This window comes from Mercenaria mercenaria, chromosome 3 (genome assembly GCF_021730395.1).
Source record: "Mercenaria mercenaria strain notata chromosome 3, MADL_Memer_1, whole genome shotgun sequence".
Classification (NCBI taxonomy): domain Eukaryota; kingdom Metazoa; phylum Mollusca; class Bivalvia; order Venerida; family Veneridae; genus Mercenaria; species Mercenaria mercenaria.
In genome coordinates, this window is record NC_069363.1 from 60570693 (window position 1) to 60590534 (window position 19842).

Sequence of the window (19842 nt, forward strand, 5' to 3'; positions counted from 1 at the left end):
GATTTTCTTGTTTGTAATTATGTCGTCCACATGTAGTTGGAGATACATATTTAGTGCTGTCTGTATGTCACAAAGTTTTCCACACAACTCCTCCGATAATGCTGGATGGATTTACACCAAGCGAGTTATCACTGCCAAGCCAAGTTGTGCATATCTTCAGCATTTTCTGGTCCATGATTTTCAGTAGAGCTATGGTCCTTGATTCATAAAAATGAGTGGTGGGGAGCATATAGATTTGGTCTTGTCTATGTTTCCATCCGTCCAAGCACAGGATTGGTACCTTAGGTGGTAGGAGGTGTGGCCTAGGACAATAGAAATCCTTTGTATTCATTCCGTAACCACTTAATTCTTTTGTTCCTTAAGTGGTCATTCTATTGTTTTCAAACAATGGAATGACCACTTAATACATGAATCGTATGGGTGTCCGTCCGTCCAGAGTTCGTGACGCGCCTAGCTCAAAAAGTATTTGATATGAATTGATTAAACCTTGTATGAGTCTTTATCACGATATGAACTTGTGCACCTCCTATTTTTTGTCTGGCTTCGCCCCCTATTTTCAGAGTTATGGTCCCTAAAATAGTCAAAATGCACATTTTCACCTTTGACGCACCTAGCTCAAAAAGTATTTAATATAAATGGTTGAAAACTTGCATAAGTCTTTATCATGATATAAACTTGCACACCTCTTATTTTTTGGCGGGCTCCACCCCAAGTTTTAGAGTTATGGCCCCTGAAATAGTAAAAAAATGCACATTTTCACCTAATTATGTGCGTAGCTCAAAAAGTATTTAATGTCAATTCATGAAACCTTGCTCGAGTCTTTATCATAATGTGACCTTTCACACTTGGCATTCTTCTTGAGAATCTTTGCGCTTGTTACAGAGTTATGGCCCTTGAAATAGCCAAAATAGTAGATTTTTTGTTTGTGATGCTCATAGCTTAGAAATATATGGCCTAGAATAATGAATCCTTTTCATAAAATGTTTGTTTAGGCTAAACCCCATTAAATCTGCAAACCTTTGAATTATTGCCCCTTATTTGTGACAAATGTACCAATGGGGGGGGGGGGCACACCCTGTGTCCTACAGCCACATTCTAGTTAATACTTCTCTTGAATTATTGAGCAGATTTCTACCAAACCTTACAGGAGTGATCAGTACATAGTCTCATTATTCATATTGATGGCATTTTCTGGTTTGATGATTTTCAGTGGAGTTAGGGCCCTTGATAATCAAATTTTATGTTTTGGCCATTTATCTTATTTGGCGGATTTCCACAAAACATATGACTTATCAGTGCCAAACCTAGCTATACATATCATAGACATGTTCTGGTTCAGTGATTTTCAGCAGAGTTATGGCCCTTGTCTGAGCATTGCTCCCATACAGATACACCAAACTTCATGTAATAGATCATTGCCAAACCTAGTTGTGCATTTCGTCAGCATATTCAGGTTCAGTGTTTTTCTGCCGAGTAATGGCCCTCGATTCTTCAAATCCTATATTTAAGCAACTTTTCTTATATAATAGGGCGCATTTCCAGCAAACCTTAAAAGCATGATCAGTGCAAAATCATATGCATATTATCAGCATGTTTTCAAGAGAGTTAGGTCCCTTTATTTGTCAAATCTTTATATTTTGACAACTTCTCTTACACCACTGGTAGCCTAGTTATGTATATATTTGTAACGGCAGGTCAATGATTTTCAGCAGACTGAGTATCACCAAACCTCAAGTGATTAATGTGAAGTGTAGCTGTGCATATCATCATGTTCTCATTAACCCTGGCGGCAAGCGATTCTGCCTTTGCGACCAGTGCAGACCAAGATCAGCCTGCACATCCGTGCAGTCTGATCATGGTCTGCACTGTTCGCTATTCAGTCAGTAAATTTTCAGTGAACACCCCTTCAAATGATAAATGTTATTGCCCAAATTGAATGAAAGACCAGTCCATTTTAGAAATTTAGCAGGCTAAGGGTTAAATGACTTTCAGTAGAGTGATTACCATCATTTTGACAAATGCTTTGATCTAAACACTCCTATACCTCTAGTTGGAATTTGGAGTTACCACTGCCAAGTCTAGTTTTGTATGTGACTGGAATGTTATAGCTAAGAAAACCAATCTAGTATTTTGCGTGTTGCTGTACCAAAACAAATATTAGGGGCTTTGCGACCAGAAAAGATCCAGATCAGTGCACATCCATACTATTCGTTTATCAGCACCTGGATGCAACTGAAAATCAAATAGTATGTATCCAGATCAGACTGATAATGAAGCATGCTTTCCTGTCACATATGTAGGGGATGTATTATTTTGCCCATGTTGGTCAGTAGGTTGTTTGATCTGTAGTTAACTTATTTATGATCAATAACTAGAGAATACATGAATTCCAAACTTCATACTATGATTGCTAGTCAATAAGGGGCTGGGGACTGCTAGGTCAAAGACCAAGGTCTAAATCACCAAGGCTGAAAATAGTCCCAAGTTAACAACCAGAGAACGTACAGTCACCAAAACTTAAAAGGATAATTGCATGCGGTCAGTAGCTAAGGGTTACTAGGTCAAAGATCACACAGTCCTAAAAAATGAAAACACCTTCTAAACATTTACTGGGGGTTAGGTTAAACTCTCTGATAAGAGGTTTTAAGTAAGTTAGAGGGACAACAGACCAAGATGATAACTTCTGATAAAGTTGACCTCCATAAGCTAATAAATAAACCTGAAAATTAATGTGTAAATCCATCAAGAACAGCTCTTACTGATTGATAGACAAATTGGGACTTTGGCAGGGCTAGGTCATTAGCCTCTGCTCAGACTTGTGTAAATGATCTCCTGAATACAGCAAGGGTAAAGCCTGTCAATTTGTTGATACCTCCCTATTGAATCCTGAACAGATACAATGTGGTAAGTGCATGTACAGGTTTTCAAAGTCTACAACATTCATCTCTAGAAATTCTTATTTGGACTCTTTTATTTCCATGTAAATAGCTGGATTATAAATGACAACAATCATGAAAATACCGGTTTAGCAAAGTGAATAAATGGTTTATTTTTTCATTTGCAAAATATTCATAACGGGTTTGTTCAAGAATTATTATTTAACTTGTACAAAAAAAGTAATGGTCTTTCAAACAGCTGGGATGCTAGGTTGCTTTTTTTCAAAAATCTAGCATCCAGTGCTCAACCTCTCCACCGTTTATCTTTATATGTTAATTTGATGACACTTCAGCAGTTGTGTCAAACAAAGCAAACCAGCTGTTGGTTATACAACTAATTCTTAAACTTCTGGTAGTAAAAATGTATTCCAGAAAGTACAATGTATATTTTGCTTTACAAATTTAACATACATTCCTTCACATCCAGATAACAGATCACAGTTTCAACTGTCCCAGCCAGCATGTATACATTTTTTCTATATTACAAATAACACACAGAAATAAAACCGAAGTACATGTACATTGCTGCCTTTACTTATACTGACTGTAATAAAAATAAATTATCTAAACTAATGAAGTAACTCTTGGAAACCAGAATTCCAAACACAAAATAATTTTGTAAGATATTATCCCCCAACTTATTACGACAGCATGCCTAACAATGATTTCCAGCTAAGACAATCACACACTGCTGGAAAAATTTAACACATTGCTTCTTCAGGCAAGAGCGTTCTTGCGGTTTCTTCAAATGTGAAAAAAAATAATATTCAGGTAACAGCATTACTGGTACCATCAATGTATTTTGAAGTACAGCTTGTAATAAATGTTTCCTAAAAGGAGATATGAAAGTACATCCACTAGCAAACCCATGGTTAAAATAGTGATAAGTATCATACAATATGTGTTTCTATGTATGTAAGCACTGCAACACGATTTTCATCATGAATTGGTTAAGTGTACATCATCTCTGCCATAGAGGACATTTTCTTTGGAATATGAACAAAATCCTCAAAGTAACCTGCCAGTTCATCGACACTCATGTCATCCAGTTTAGCTTGTTGAGAACATCTCATCTCCTTACCACAATCACTGAAACTATTTCTGGAGTTCTCACTGCAGGCAGCCTCTTCTCGAGACCGTTTCCCACCTGATTGAGATCTATGGGATTCTAACTTAGACGATTTTGTTTTCGATGATTTTGATGTTGACGGGGACACAGATTTCTTTGAGGCAACTGACTGAAAATCCTGTCCTTCCAGTTTTGATTTAGCACCGAACAATGGAAAATTTGGAGCACTAGATAACACTGGACTTGTTAGAACAGAATGATTTCCAAATGTATGTTTGAAACTAGATTTTGAATCTAACTGTTTTCCGTGCTTGAATATCTTTAATCTAGCTGCCCTTAGCACCTGTTTTGTATCTTTTTCTGAGTGATGGAACTTAAGTTTAGCTTCTCGGATCAGTGGTCGATGGTGGACTGATGAAGATGCATAGTTAAAGCACTTCCTAGACTTCAGTCTAAGTTCACTACACATACATGATTGTTTCTGGCAAACTTCTGAGTGAAATGTCAGTTTTTCAGCCATTGAGCATAGAAAATCTTGAGGATATGGCTCCATTCTAGAAAGACTGCAAGTTAATTTCTTCCTCCGACGTTTCCCACCTGTCTGTACTGGGACTGGTGAGCCTGTAGATACCCCTGTATCTCTGAAACAATCACGAGAATTTATATTAAACAAATCTCAACACTGTACCTCATATACTGCAAATGCATTATGATTACCTGTGGTCAGCACATGGTCTCTACTGATGAAATGGTCATTCAGGTAAAAGGTTTAAGATCATATTAGCCTAAACAGCTTCTTATCAATAACTGGACTTACAGGATTCAAACATCATGACATGAGTGTTCACATCCTTCTTATGACAAAATGTTCCATATGTATATTGGTCCTAGTTACCTCTTACAGAGCATCAATGAAGCCTCTTGTTAAAATAGCAGCTTTTGTTCTCACCCAATTGGCGATGTCAGAATAGTTTTACATGTCAACAGATTTTTCAGAAACTACGTAGTACCAGAGTCAAGTCTAAAAGTCATCTATCAAAACGTGACTTTATGTTGCTCTGTTACTGAAAATATCATGACAAAACAATTTAACCTTTAGCCTACTGGCAGCAAGTGATCCTGTCTTTGCAGGCTGATCATGGTCAGCACTGTTCGCTATACAGCGGTCAGTCAGTAAACACCCCTTTGAATGGTAAGTGGTACTGTGAAAAGTGAATTTGGACCAGTCCATTTTAGAAATTTAGCAGGATAAAGATTAAAATTCAACAAAAAAAAACTGCCCTTACCTTATCCATAAATCTCTTAGGTTTTCAACATTTCCTTTAATAACACTTGGATTCCTGCAAAACACAGCAAAAATGAATAATTTATCAAAATGTCACATGGTCAGTTACATAGGTTAGGGAATGCATGTAATACTGTGTCATACTAATAACTAACTGAAAACCTATGTGACAGCCAACCCCCAGTGAAAAGTTGAAAAACGGTCTCATTCTCAAGGACATGATGTATATAGATTATAATAATCCATCTTTTATAACATAGTAACAAATAACTAGATCCTTTTAAATGAAAATCTTTTACTCGAGTCTTTTTTTTTGTGCTACTCAGTAAACACCTTGTTTTTCATTGAGGTGTGTGTGAGTGTGCTGCAAGATGTTAGTGGTGGAATCTGAAGGCATTTAGTCGACAAATTTATTAAATGAATAAATAGTATGTTACCATTCTGGATCAACTTTAAGCTTCTTGAAGGCACAATGCAGTTGAGTGTCACTGCTGTCATCCCCAGGGGAAGTTTCCCCACCCATCACTGGCTTATCAGCAGCCAACAGGTCTGGGAACAGTGCAGCAACACAGACTGAAATGAACAAAATCATTGTCATGCTTTAAGATCCTATAAAGAATGAGGCATGTAAAGAAACAAAAAGGGCCTTCAAATCACTCACCTAATTTTGACATTAAAATGAAATAAAATGAACAAGAGGGCCCTGAAGGCCCTGTATCACTCACCTGAAGAAAGTAGGCAAGTAGGTCACATTCATGGTCACTAAAGTCAGTTTTAAGATCAGTGTGCAAAACTGTTCAAGTCATCCAAATTTCAAGGCTGTACCTTAAAAAACAAAAAAGTAGGTCAGAAGGTCACATTCCACATGACCCAGATTCGAACTTGACCTAAAGATCATCAACGTTAACATTCTGACCAAATTTCATGAAGATACAGTCATACATGCTGTTGTTGGATTAACGTCGCACCGACACATGATAGGTCATATGGTGACTTTCCAGCTTTGTGGAGGAAGACCCAGGTGCCCCTCCGTGCATTATTTCATCACATGTGGGCACCTGGGTAGAACCACCAACCTTCCATAAGCAAGCTGGATGGCTTCCTCACACGAAGAATTCAACGCCCCTAGTGAGACTCGAACCCACATCGATGAGGGGCAAGTGATTTGAAGTCAATGTGGCCTCTAGAGTGTTAACAAGCTTTTCCTTTGATTTGACCTGGTGACCTAGTTTTTGACCCCAGATGACCCTGATTTGAACTTGACCTAAAGATCATCCAGATTAACGTTCTGACCATTATGCATTAAGATATGCCATGGTCATAAATGTGGCCCCTACTGTGTTAACAAGCTTTCCTTTGATTTGACCACTGACCATGTAGCATTAAGATGTCATAAATGTGGCCTCTAGAGCGTTAACAAACTTCTCCTTTGATTTGACCTGGTGACCTAGTTTTTGACCCCAGGTGACCCAATATCAAACTTGTCCAAGATTTTATTGAGTGTAACATGCTGACCAAGTTTCATTAAGATTGGGCCAAAATTGTGACCTCTTGAGTGTTAACAGTCAAAATGTTGACAACAGACGACGACGACAGACACAGGGCGATCACAAAAGCTCACCCCGAGCACTTTGTGCTCAGGTGAGCTAAAAATAATTGTATTAAGTGTGATTTTTACTGGGTATAACTGGCAAACATTCTTCTTCTCCGGCAATGACACATGCAAGATAACACGATCGTTTTTTGGATCTGTCATCAAATCAGAATACAGGTTTTATCAACAGTTAAGGCGTAAAAAAAAATTGTTTGTTTCCGGTATCCCGACCTACCCTAAATTTTTGGCCCGACCCTAAATTTTTTTTATGGCCTTGGAGAATATTTTTTTCAACTTTTTATGCTTTAAACATGGCCAGTGATGTTAGAAATCAACTTATTGATGCTCTAAAGGCATAACCCCCTAATTTGTAATCATTTTTTGACAAAAAAAATAATTTCCAAAAAGTCTCCCTTAATAAAAAAAAAATCCAAAAAAAAAAAATTCAGACCTACCTACCCTAATTTTTTTGAGCATGTTACCGGAAACAAAGAACTTTTTTTTTAGGCCTAAACGGTTGTCAACATGTAGATACGTCAACATGGCGAGAAATGCAGGAATGTAGAGCGAGGAAGACAAAATACACATATTCTTCTCCGATAGAACTTTAAGAGGTGTGTAAATGTTTGCAGTTGTGTATTTATTAACATTCTTATGATTCGTAACTTGTTTCACCAAGTTCTACCGCCATTTATTGGAGTTGATATCAAGATGGGAAAAGTGTACATTTTCTGATAGTAGCGAGCTCGAAGAGCAGGCCCGCTCGAGAATCGAGCTTTACGGTAACGCAAGTATACTTCCACACTTGGTGATGGATCTGAAAAGTTTCGTCGGAAGTTCTTAAAAAGCGCACCCTAACGGATAGGTGCTCACAGGAAGTACTTCTTTCCGGAGTGAATACAGAACTATATTTAATTGCTAAAAATATTCATTACTCAACAATAATGAAAGAATGCTTTCCAGTTGTTTGAAAAAAAAATATTTTCATTTAAAAGATCAAGCATCGGCCAGAAAATGGGAAAAAAATGTCATTAATAAGCAGAAAGAAACGGGAACGCGGTAATGACGTCACCGTGATACCGGCTTCCCATAACTTTTGCAATGTATGATATTCACTGTTACAGGTATGGTGACACTAAATGTAGACTTTTTCAAGTGAATAGGTTCTCCTGAATTCTTGTGACTAGTGAAGTTTCTTTGTGACAAATAAATGATGCATAATATTTTTAGCTAAATCCGATTTCTTTGAGCTCGCTTTGAGGCTTTGCCTTATTTCATATTATCATCCTTTGCGTGTAGTTGAGTTTAAGAGTCAGTTATTACCAAAATGTGATGCGATAGCACGGAGTAAAGGAACCATCTGAAAAGAACATTGGGGTCAAAATTGAAATCCACCATGTATATTTGTATTAAAGTGTGATTTTTCAGATATAAGTTCTTGGACTTTATTTTTAAAAAAACGTTTAAAAGAAATCTGTCCCCTCTGTCACAGGATGCGACTGATCGCTGTGGGTGACACAGCAAAACTGAACGAAAGTATGACGCACTTTTTAGAAACTGCTAAGATTTAGACCGTTTTCCGCTTAAATCAGACAACCAATATAAGATCCCATTGTACAAACCGAAAATTATATGTATAAATACATATCAAATAATTATACCTCAGATAAAGCAAGAAAACAGCTAAGATTCAACCAAATTTTACGCAAATTGTATAGAATTTCCCGAATATGTCAACAGTCGGCCATCTTGAAAATACTAATTGTGACGTCATCAATTGCTGTTTTGATATTTTATTTTAAAACAAATTTTATTTAATGGTGAAAATAATTGTAATAACAGTAATTTCTTATATGATTATCGTGCTTACATAATGCAGAAAAAATATTTAAATATAAAATGAGGTGCATACGATTGATACACTTCTTTAATGTTGTTCCTATCATAATCGAGTTGTCGGGTTACTTAGGTAGCAGGGGATTCGAACATTTTGGGCACGGCCAGGCTTACATGTAGCGAGTCGTAATATTGCACTTCCCTAATGAGCAGAATTAGGGTGGCCATTTTATGAATTGTGTGCATGTTTTGTGCTTTTAATTAATGACAAGATCAGGACTCCCGTACAAGAATACATAAAGTTATCAAAACGAAAGTTTTACACATCCATTAAAAATGGGTATGACTGAATAGCGAAATCTAGTAGATTTCGCGAAATCTAATCAACTTAGCGAAATCTAGACATAAAATGTAAACTAATGAATATTTTTAAAAATTCTTTTAAGCTTTTGTTAAAAGTGTAAATCTACGTTTGCATGCCAATTTTCAAGAAAAAATATTTATATTTAGGGTGGTTTTGAAGCGAAAAACGTATACGGGTCTAGATTTCGCCCGATTCTACATGCGCGGAAATCTCAAGTGTCAGGCAAAATCAAGATATAAAATCTAAAGTGATGAATTTTCTTTCTAAATCTTTTTAGGTTTTTATTAAGAATATATTTATAAGTTTGCATGTCAATTTTCAAGAAAAAATATTTATATATAAGGTGGTTTTGAAACGAAAAACGTATACGGGTGATGATTTCGCCAGAGTTTATATGGACAGAAATTTCAAGTGGCAGGCAAAATCTAGACATAAAATTTAAACTAATGAATATTTTTAAAAATCATTTTAAGCTTTTATTAAAAATATAAATTTACGTGTGCATGTCAATTTTCAAGAAAAAATATTTATATTTAGCGTTTTTTTGAAGCGAAAACGTATACTGGTGATGATTTCGCCAGAGTTTATATGCGCAGATATTTCAAGTGGCAGTCAAAATCAAGACATAAAATTGAAAGTGATGGATATATTTTGAAAATCATTTAAAGGTTTTATTCAGAATAAATTTCTACGTGTGCATGTCTATTTTCAGGAAAAAATAATTATATTTAGTATGATTAATAACATATAATGATGTTGATTTCGTCCGAGTTTATATGCGCTGAAATCTCAAATGAGAGGCAAAATCAAATCTTAAAATTTTAAGGAATGAGAGTTTTTAAAAAAAATCCTTGTGAGCTTTTATTAGGAATATATTTCAACGTGTCCATTTTAAGTTTCAAGAAATAATAATAATTAGTGTGGCTTTGAAAAGAAAGCCTATGAATTTGCCTGATTCTATATGCGCAAATCTCTCAAGTGTCAGACAGAATCGAGACATGTATTCTTAGGTAATGAATATTTTAAACCTCCTATTGAGCTTTTATTCGGAATGTATTTCTACCTGTCCAAGTCAAATTTAAAGAAAAAATACTAATATTTAGCATGGTTTTGAAAAGAAAATCCTATAAGAGTGTTCCTTTCATCCTATTCTGCGCGGAAGCAAAATCAAATCGTTAATTATAAGTTTGTATTATTTATTATATAATTCCACATTTATATGTCGAAAAATAGTATTGTTTTGTATAACGTATACGGGTGTATCTTGATGCATTATTCCAATAGTAAATCTAAATTGGGTTTTAAAGTTGCTACTTATTTTCATAATAATCTGTTAATTTAATCAAATAATGAAGGTGTGATAATAACTGGACCGTGTTGCAGTGGGACAGTGTTACATGCAATGCACGCGGTGGCAATATACAACATAATACACAAAGCTTTTATCAGGAATATAAATATACGTTAGCATGTCAATTTTCAAGAAAAAATATTTATATTTCACGGAACTGCAATCCGTTGATATACAGAGACTATAATTTTCTACAAAAATTTGATTTCTGTAAGTTAAATATTTCTAATCTTACCTCACAGAAGATACAACGGTCGTCACACTGGTCGGCACATACAGTTGATTAGTTAATCAAATTAAATTTAATCCAATTAGTTAAGCGGGGGTAAACGATAATTTAATTAAAGGTGGTTTTCTCACACGTTTAAAGAGGTGCGAAATGCAGCAGGTAATCATTCGGTCAAAATTGAGCAGATTTATATCATCCGACAATTATTAGTTTATTATGTGACAAACAGTAATTATTTAGATTTGCAATTTATTTTTGATTAACACATTTTCCATATGAAAACGTCTTTCTAAGAATTAAATTGAAGTTAAATGTTTAGGATATGGCCCATTTTCTTAATGTCATTCATATATGCATTCTTTCTCCAATCATTGTTGAATACAATCTCTTTCAGGTATTAAAAAATTTAGATGATGATTGATAAATATGACACGTGCAAACATAATTATATTCTCAATAACGGCTCAACACGATTTTAATAAATAATACAAACTTTTAATTTTTCGAGTTGATTTTTTTTTTCAGCACTCGCATAGGATATTCTTTTCAGAACCTTGCTAAATATAAATATTTTTTCTTGAAAACTCACGTAGAAATGTATTCTTAATAAAAGCTTAAAAGGATTTTAAAAAGTATTCATCACTTTAGATTTTATGTCTTGATTTTGCCTGTCACTTGAGATTTCTTCGCATATAAAATCTGGCGAAATCAACACCCGTATACGTTTTTCGCTTCAACACCACCCTAAATATAAATATTTTTTCTTGAAAATTGACATGCAAATGTATATTTTTATTCCTGATAAAAGCTTAATAGGATTTTAAAAATTATTCACTACTTTAAATTTTATGACTTGATTTTGCATGTCACTGACCATCTGGCAAAATCAGCATCCGTATATATTTTTCGTTTCTAATTAATACTTAGTATAAAAAAAAAATTTCTTGAAAATTGACATGCACACGTATAAATATATTCTTAATAAAAGCTTAAAAGGATTTTAAAAAGTATTCATCACTTTAGATTTTATGTCTTGATTTTGCCTGTCACTTGAGATTTCTTCGCATATAAAATCTGGCGAAATCAACATCCGTATACGTTTTCGTTTTAAAACCAAACTTTATATAAATATTTTTTTCTTGAAAATTGACATGCACACGTAGAAATATATTCTGAATAAAACCTTTAAAGGATTTTTTTTTAAATCATCACTTTAAATTTTATGTCTTGATTTTACTTGTCACTTGAAATTTCTGCCCATATAAACTCTGGCGAAATCATCACCCGTATACGTTTTTCGTTTCAAAACCACCTTATATATAAATATTTTTTCTTGAAAATTGACATGCAAACTTATAAATATATTCTTAATAAAAACCTAAAAAGATTTAGAAAGAAAATTCATCACTTTAGATTTTATATCTTGATTTTGCCTGACACTTGAGATTTCCGCACATGTAGAATCGGACGAAATCTAGACCCGTATACGTTTTTCGCTTCAAAAACACCTTAAATATAAATATATTTTCTTGAAAATTGGCATACACACGTAGATTTATATCTTTAATAAAAGCTTTAAACGATTTTTAAAAATATTCATTAGTTTAAATTTTATGTCTAGATTTCGCTAATTTGATTAGATTTCGCGAAATCTACTAGATTTCGCTATTCAGTCATACCGATTAAAAATAACATGCTAAATCATCAATTTTGCACTTTTTGAACAGCCTGCAATGATCCCGTTGCAGGAAAAATGTCCATTTTCTTGCATTTCTTAATTTAATAGTCCTTACTGAACTACAGGATATTAATGGAATGGGGGCCTAGTTATCTCGTTTTTTTACAAAATAGCAAAAATGTTCACGAGTATCAATCAACAAGCATGGAACCCTTCTAAGATTTGAATTTCCCGCGCTAAGATGACTCATCGATTCATACAAAGCTAGCAGCAGTTAGTTTTACAACTGATATTAGAATTTTACATGTATCAGTTCTTTAAATTTTCTAAAGAATTAACAATCATTATCTCTCACTTTAATTTACAGACATCCAAAATCACGAAGTTCTAATTATTACAAATATTGACGGGGGCCAAAATTCAAAGTGTACCCTGCTACCTTAAATTCCATAACCCTCAACAGTCAATAACTGACATACTGGACCTATCTTTGACTCAGTTTTGATATATTTTCTGGTCCCTTGAGATTATGACGTCCATCCAGCCCAAGTGTATAATAGGTGCTAGAGGCATTGCATGTCATTACCTCAGTCAAAAGGAATGTGCTATCATTCTATTTAGTTTTATTCCGTGCTCTCTAAGAATATTCTTACATATTTTTGATACCGTTTTCAGATAAGTAGTTTGTTATTTCATTTAACAAATGTATACTTACAACATTGCGATCTGACACATTTGAGACAATATACAAAACCGTTTTAACCAGGCAAACTTTGTTAATATACTAAAATAGCCTGTTTCTGAGTAGCACTATCCTTTTGGATGAGTAAACGTAAAATAATACTGCTTCACAGAATACTTAAAACAGAGATTTTCGATATTTAAGGTGTTTCTAACCAGAGTTTTTATTCATACATTTGTACCTTCATCTAAGCACCTACTTCCCGCCCCATTCCTATGAAGATGTTGTATCACTGTATTTGAGATATATGTCACCAATATGTCAGTTACATCACAAAAATGATCTGTACTCGTCGAGATTTCAAGACATGGGATGTAAACACATACAATTACATATCCTCCTTTAAAGTTTTAAGACCTATTTCAATTTATTGTATTCCTTACATATCGTCATTCAGAGGTTTATTATAGAACTTATAGTTGTTACAAGGGGTATGCTGTCAGTACATACGATGACTCTAATTTACCATATCAACTAATCAATGAGAAAATAACTGCTTAGATGCAAAATACCTCAGATATGGAGAATGTGCGATTTTTGCATGTAATTTCAACAGAGCTTTAACACAAAAACAAACATTGTTAAACATTACACTATGTGGACTTGCCCTTTCATTTTACTGAACAACATTTATACCAGGTTTCCGAAAGGAAACTGGTATTTCCATCGGAACTAATTCTGGACAACTTGTTGAGCCTTCCTACAGACACGCGGACAAAACATTATCATTGCATTTGATAATACATCAAGCTATCTGGATGTTATTATTAAAGTTCCATCAGGCCATTGCTTTTATGTTAAACAGATAAAACAGCTATCAACTTAGATGGTACGCATAATTACATAATTAGAAAAGCATTATTTTCGATAATGCATCCGAACTTATACAGTTAGATCCATATAGGCAGTTCTATAAACCTACTAGGACAGTGCTCTTTGATATTTCACGGTCTCCTGAACTCTTTCGTCATTTCCTTAAAGATGTTGCTCTTGTTGTTTTGTTTTCTGCAAAGACAATGAGTACACGCACCTATGATTCTTAAGGTTGATGTAATGTTTAATATTTCAATTTCCTTTTAACATAGTGAGCTTTTTATTACCAATATATATGTAAGAGATTCACCTGACAGGGATAAGTGTCCTGTAACTTTAGAATCCATTAACAATTCAGCCGTGTAATAATTTGTAAACTAGAATAATAATAGTTCTCTACAATTTTCTTATAACAGTTCCTTTAAAAAATAATTATTCTTCCATTTATTACAATGTTTGAAATTTCTAATACCTGTACTGAAAAAATAGAAAACGTTCTTCGGTAGCCTTTTAAGTTGGTATTTGACCGGACACTACTCAAAGTATGCTAGCTGAGTGCAAAGCTAAAACTCAGTCAGTACAATCAGTAGAGCGAGGGAAAGACAGACAGACAGACAGTCAGATAGACCACTAAAATGCCTAGATGCACTGCTATATAAGTCCCCCATCCAAATGCAACAAACCGGTCTACTCATATCTGCAGACTCAGTAATTATATGATAGCTGTTAATCGTAAAGTAATTAGCAAAGCAGTGTCTCCAGCAAATCACTAGGAGATATATAGGCCCTTTTTTCTTTATTATAAAGCAAAAATCTTTAATGTAATCAACATTCTAACTCGCTCTTGAATATGATTTATGTAATCAAATGGTGATTTTCGTCCAGTGAACAATATAATGACAATTGTAATAATAGTATTATTATTAATGATAGTAATAATTATAACACATAATAACATAGAAACAAAACAAATCAAATTAATTTCTTGAAGTTTCAATGTTAAAACATGTTGTATAATTGTTCTGACATTTTTATGTTTTATAGACAATTTTGACAAGTTTATTTCATATAAATCCATTAGACTAGGAAGCCCATGAGGCATACAAATACAACACAAAACTTTACGGCGAACAGTAACACCAATACCCGTATAATGTCTATGAATACATATGACATAAATAAGTAACTATTATATATAGTTTATCAAGATAGAGAATGTTTTATAAAGCTGAAAGCAAACTCTAGATTACATCGTCATTTTCAATCTTACTTATTATGTTATTTCATTAATCCACAAATTTATACATATTTAGTCTTCTCCAATATTTCGATGGTATGTATGTGTGTCTAAGTTTAGTATACATTGCACATTCTATAATAAAATGATACTCGTCTTTTTAGACGTTGCAAACATGGCATAATTTTTCATTTAATGGTGTAGCTGCTGTTCTTTACCAATGCCCTGCTTCTGTTTATAGTAAATGAGAATAAACTCTTAATCTTACTAATAACTGACAAAACTTATTGTTTGTAAAATATTCTAAATATGACATGAACCTGAAATTCGAGATGTTTCTAAAAAATATTGCTCTACTAGTGTTTTCTAATCACCTGTGCTAATTTTGCTATGTTAATAACCCGAAAGCATGCAAATATAAGCATGAAAATTGTCTTATTTTATGTAAAATACGTTCTACGAGTGAAATAATTTCATTTGGCCCCCGGTTTACGCGCAAATGCGCTAAAAATAAAAAAAAGATCTTTTTATTACGGACTTTTTTCGACTACACCACGAAAGCACATATTTGACAGAATTACTGCTAAATAACCTAAAGCCAGTCGTTCACTCCATTTATCCATACTTTACTCTTGATTTAACTGTTTGATACAATGACTACATAATGTTTTAAATATTACCTCTAAGATCTAACTTGACCAATTTATATCATAACTGTTTTGAAAAGTCAATAAAGCATATAATTGTTTTTCATGGTTTAATGAAAAATTTAATAGCTCTTTGGTTTAACATTTGATTAATATATATTAATCCAAGTAACACAAAAATATTATCTATTGTACTCATATGTGCACGAAATCCATCCTGAGCTTCGACATACACGTTATATTCTTTAACCCTGTTTCTGAGTCTGTTATTAAGTATATTGTAACCAGCCTACCCAAACAGCTCAATAATGTATTTCCACGATAATTATCAACAAGTTAACATTTCACTTTTTATGTACAGATACGATGTAACCGGCAGACTATGGCTCAGGAAAGTAGCCTCTATCGAACAATCTATTAAAATGTTTATGTAACACAGGTACAAGTTTATACATTTCTACCAGCAATAAAAATTCATTTTACATATAATCAAGACCACCAGACATATTAATCTTATTTATCACATCACCATCTGGTGCATCAGGGTTCTTTATTGCCTTAAGGGGACGCATACTTTGAAATTAGAAAAAAAGTGGGTGGGGTATTATAAAATTTATCTGCAAAAAAGTACACGGTTTTGGTAAATGAAATGAATACTGTTTCAACTGTTATAAGTACACAAAGGATTGCTCACTAAAATAAAAATGAGAAAAACTGAAACAAGAAAGTTATTGTTGAATTACATAAGACTTCTTGTGTACATTCAAAGTCAACAATTAAGACTTTTTGGTGCGAAAATAATAGTGCTTCACTTTGTCCAAACATTTATCAATGTCCTACAGATTCTAATTTAAAGAAAGAATGTGAAATAAGTTCACTGTCTTGCTTTTCATTTGGCATATGTGAGCTAAAACACATTATTTAGTTTGTTTACAAAGTAGTGCATAAGAAAAGATACGGTGGTCAAGGAATGCCACATTACAAAACTAAAAGAGTATATTCCCCTTAATACATTAAACATTTATCATTACAGAAGTCTAGTGGCTTACAATAAAGGCCTAGAAATGTTGCCATTATTAATTTTTAACTTGGTATTCATGAACTGCAATGCACTTAAATATCAAAACACATTCAACAAACTTTTGAAAATCTACTGTCTTAAAAATCCTTAAAATAAGGTATGAAATTTGGTTGAGAGGTCCAATCAATGTGTATATGTGCAAAAGCAACATTCTAATCTTGTTCACAAAAGTTACTTAATACACAGCAGGAATGTCAATGAATGATCAAAACTGGACGAATATACAGTTATCTTCACTTTAATGTCATTTATAATTTGTCCTTGAATTCTCCACCATACTTTTCATAACTCTGTTTGCACGAGTTGCACGAGAATGCTGTCATTCACGTAAAAAAATGGGGTCAAATAAGTTGTAAATGCAATATCATGTAAACGTAGTTAATGGATTATGCAGTTCAAGATAAACTTTATCTCATAACGTAACGAACATGTATAATGTTGTAACAACAACTTTACCTACACTGATTTAAGTAGCAGTCGGTTTATAAGTGACTTTATTGATTCATTTTGTGTTTTGTTATTGTTGTCAAAAGTATAACGGAAGTGCCTCACAGCTGAAGCGGAAACCAGTTTGATGCGCAAAGTAGTCCACTGTAAGTAATATTTTTTGACAAATGTCCTCAGAAATTAATAATTTTCTAATATTAAAGACGAATATCTGAATAGGATTCATTATTTGATAACAAATTATAATCATCGACATGTTTTTTTTAAAAATCGTACACCTGCTGACACCTAAGTTGTCTCCCGTTGTTTATTAGAGTTACCTTTCGTCCGGCACAGTAATACATTTGCAGTGAATCGCCGAGAAGTCGTGGGAAAATTAAAAACCATGTAAACAAACTAAAATTAACCACCTTTTCAAGATGAATTTCAAGTGATCGACATTATGCATTTAACCCTCCTGACCTGTGTAGCATCTTAGATATCTGTTCTAAGGTATTCATTGTGTAGAATGTCATGTTATGTCCTTGCAATGCTAATTCCACTCTGATTTTTTTGTTTACATTTTTTGTCAATGAGAAATATGGCGTCCATCCCGATATGAACTGACGTGGCGTTAAATTTTTACATGTTTAAGCAAACCTGGTGTGTTAGAAAGAAAATCTCATCCCTTCAACATTATTTGGAACACTGTTATTGTAAAAAACCTGTTTTTTCCTTATACAAAAGCTTAATATTTTGTGTTGAATGTACTTTCACAAACACCTCTGTTTTCCTATTACATTCATAGTACCACATCCTTATCCACAAAATACTGAATATTACAGGTGTCCATCAGTATTATATCAGTTTAGGAATATGTTTTTTATTTTCCCACCATCGATTTCTTGAATATGCACCCCTTCCGCATTGCTGTATGAACTGTGAATGTAGCAATATGCGTCCCCTTAAAATTCATTTCAAAAGATGACAAATGTATATTTGCGTTTTTAAAACCAGCAGTTTCTTTTACATGTTCCAATATAATCGCCCATTCTTAAACCTAGCAGAAACAAGTTGTGATGTTTTTCTTTACCAAAATCATTTACCGGCATTTCCTTAAGGATGTACGAGCGTTTCTTTTTTCAGGAAATCCGCCATTTTGAAAAATGTTTCTTCCAATATTTCTTTCTAACAAAGTTTTTGCCAAAAATAATGATAGATAATTAAAATATGGGTAATAATTTATCATTTTATCAAACAAATTCTACTTGTTGCGATTTTTTCATCCTTTATTTTGGCTGGCATTTGCCTAAAACTGATGTAAGATGTACAATGGGGTGGGGTCGGTAATTTCAAATATCTATGAAAGTAGATCAGATTTGGTTCTGATATTTTTCTGACTGATATATATAATGTTCCGCTACATCTGAAACAAGAGCTCGTAGAACACGAAATCACCCCTTGATGCATTCAGTAATTGCACAAGGAACAGAAACTATTTGGTCACTGTACACAAAAGTTCTATTATTCTGGTACGCTGTGACCTTGACCTTAACCTACTGACCTCAAAATCAATAGTAGACTAAAGCGTTCTTGAGTTATCCTCTGGAAACAGTTGAACTGTTCTGGTCCAATGAGACCTTTGACCTACTGATCTTAAAATCTTTAGCCGTCATCTGCTGGTCATGACCAACCTCCCTATCAACTTCCATGATCCTAGACCCAAGCATTCTTGAGTCATTGTCCGGAAATTGTTTAACTCTTCCGGATCACTGTGACCTTGACCTTTGACCTACTAACCTCAATATCAATAGGGGTCATCTGCTGGTCATGATCAACCTCCCTATCAACTTTCATGATCCTAGGTCCAAGCGTTCTTGAATTATCATCCGGAAACTGTTTAATTGTTCTGGGTCACTGTGACCTTGACCTTTGACCTACTGGCCTCAAAATGAATAGTGGTCATTTGCTGGTCATGATCAACCTCCCTATTAACTTTTATGATCCTAGGCCCAAATGTTCTTCAGTTATCATCTGGAAAACGTTTAACTGTTCCAGGTCAGTGTGACCTTGACCTTTGACTAACTGACCTCAAAATCAATAGGGATCATCTACTGGCCATGATCAACCTCTCTATTAACTTTCATGATCCTAGGCTCAAGTGTTCTTTAGTTATCATCAGGAAACCAACTGGTCTACATACCGACCGACCGACAGATCGGCCGACATTTGCAAAACAATATACCCCTCCTTCTTCGAAGGGGGCATAATAAAAGTTTTTAACATAGCACTTTATATTTTCCAGGAAATATAAATTAAAACAAACATAACTAAAGATATAAAAAAATCACCAGCTTTTAAACATCTTTTCAACATAAATCTCTTAGATGCACGGTGAGCCCAGTGTGTCTAGTGAAGCGGGTAGGGGATATAACTTAAGGGGGCATTGGCACTGCAACCAGTCCACTTACAATTTTATAAAACTTAAGTAGCCTGGCATCAGATCTTCTGTCTTCAAGCGAACGCCATCCCAGTGGAGAGACTGCTTATGTGG

General features: G+C 34.1%; 1 protein-coding gene across 1 annotated transcript; it reads right to left on the minus strand.

The window, feature by feature from the left end:
• Positions 1-3024: 3024 nt before the first annotated feature.
• Positions 3025-8704, minus strand: LOC123524593 (oxidative stress-responsive serine-rich protein 1-like). The gene is made up of 4 exons (XM_045302886.2): positions 8546-8704; positions 5728-5863; positions 5292-5345; positions 3025-4646 (listed from the first exon to the last, which is right to left on the minus strand). Exons 2-4 carry the CDS (start codon positions 5811-5813, stop codon positions 3887-3889), a joined length of 900 nt encoding a protein of 299 aa, XP_045158821.1. The 5' UTR covers positions 5814-5863; positions 8546-8704; the 3' UTR covers positions 3025-3886.
• Between the last annotated feature and the right edge of the window lie 11138 nt (positions 8705-19842).

What these genes read in the sequence shown, in the direction of transcription:
- LOC123524593 (XM_045302886.2), bottom strand. Translation starts at nt 5,813, where the DNA reads ATGGGTGGGGAAACTTCCCCTGGGGATGACAGCAGTGACACTCAACTG. An exon ending in CTTAAAGTTGATCCAGAATG is followed by an intron (nt 5,346 to 5,727) that starts GTAACATACTAT and finishes TGTGTTTTGCAG; the next exon opens with GAATCCAAGTGTTATTAAAG. An exon ending in CTAAGAGATTTATGGATAAG is followed by an intron (nt 4,647 to 5,291) that starts GTAAGGGCAGTT and finishes TGATTGTTTCAG; the next exon opens with AGATACAGGGGTATCTACAG.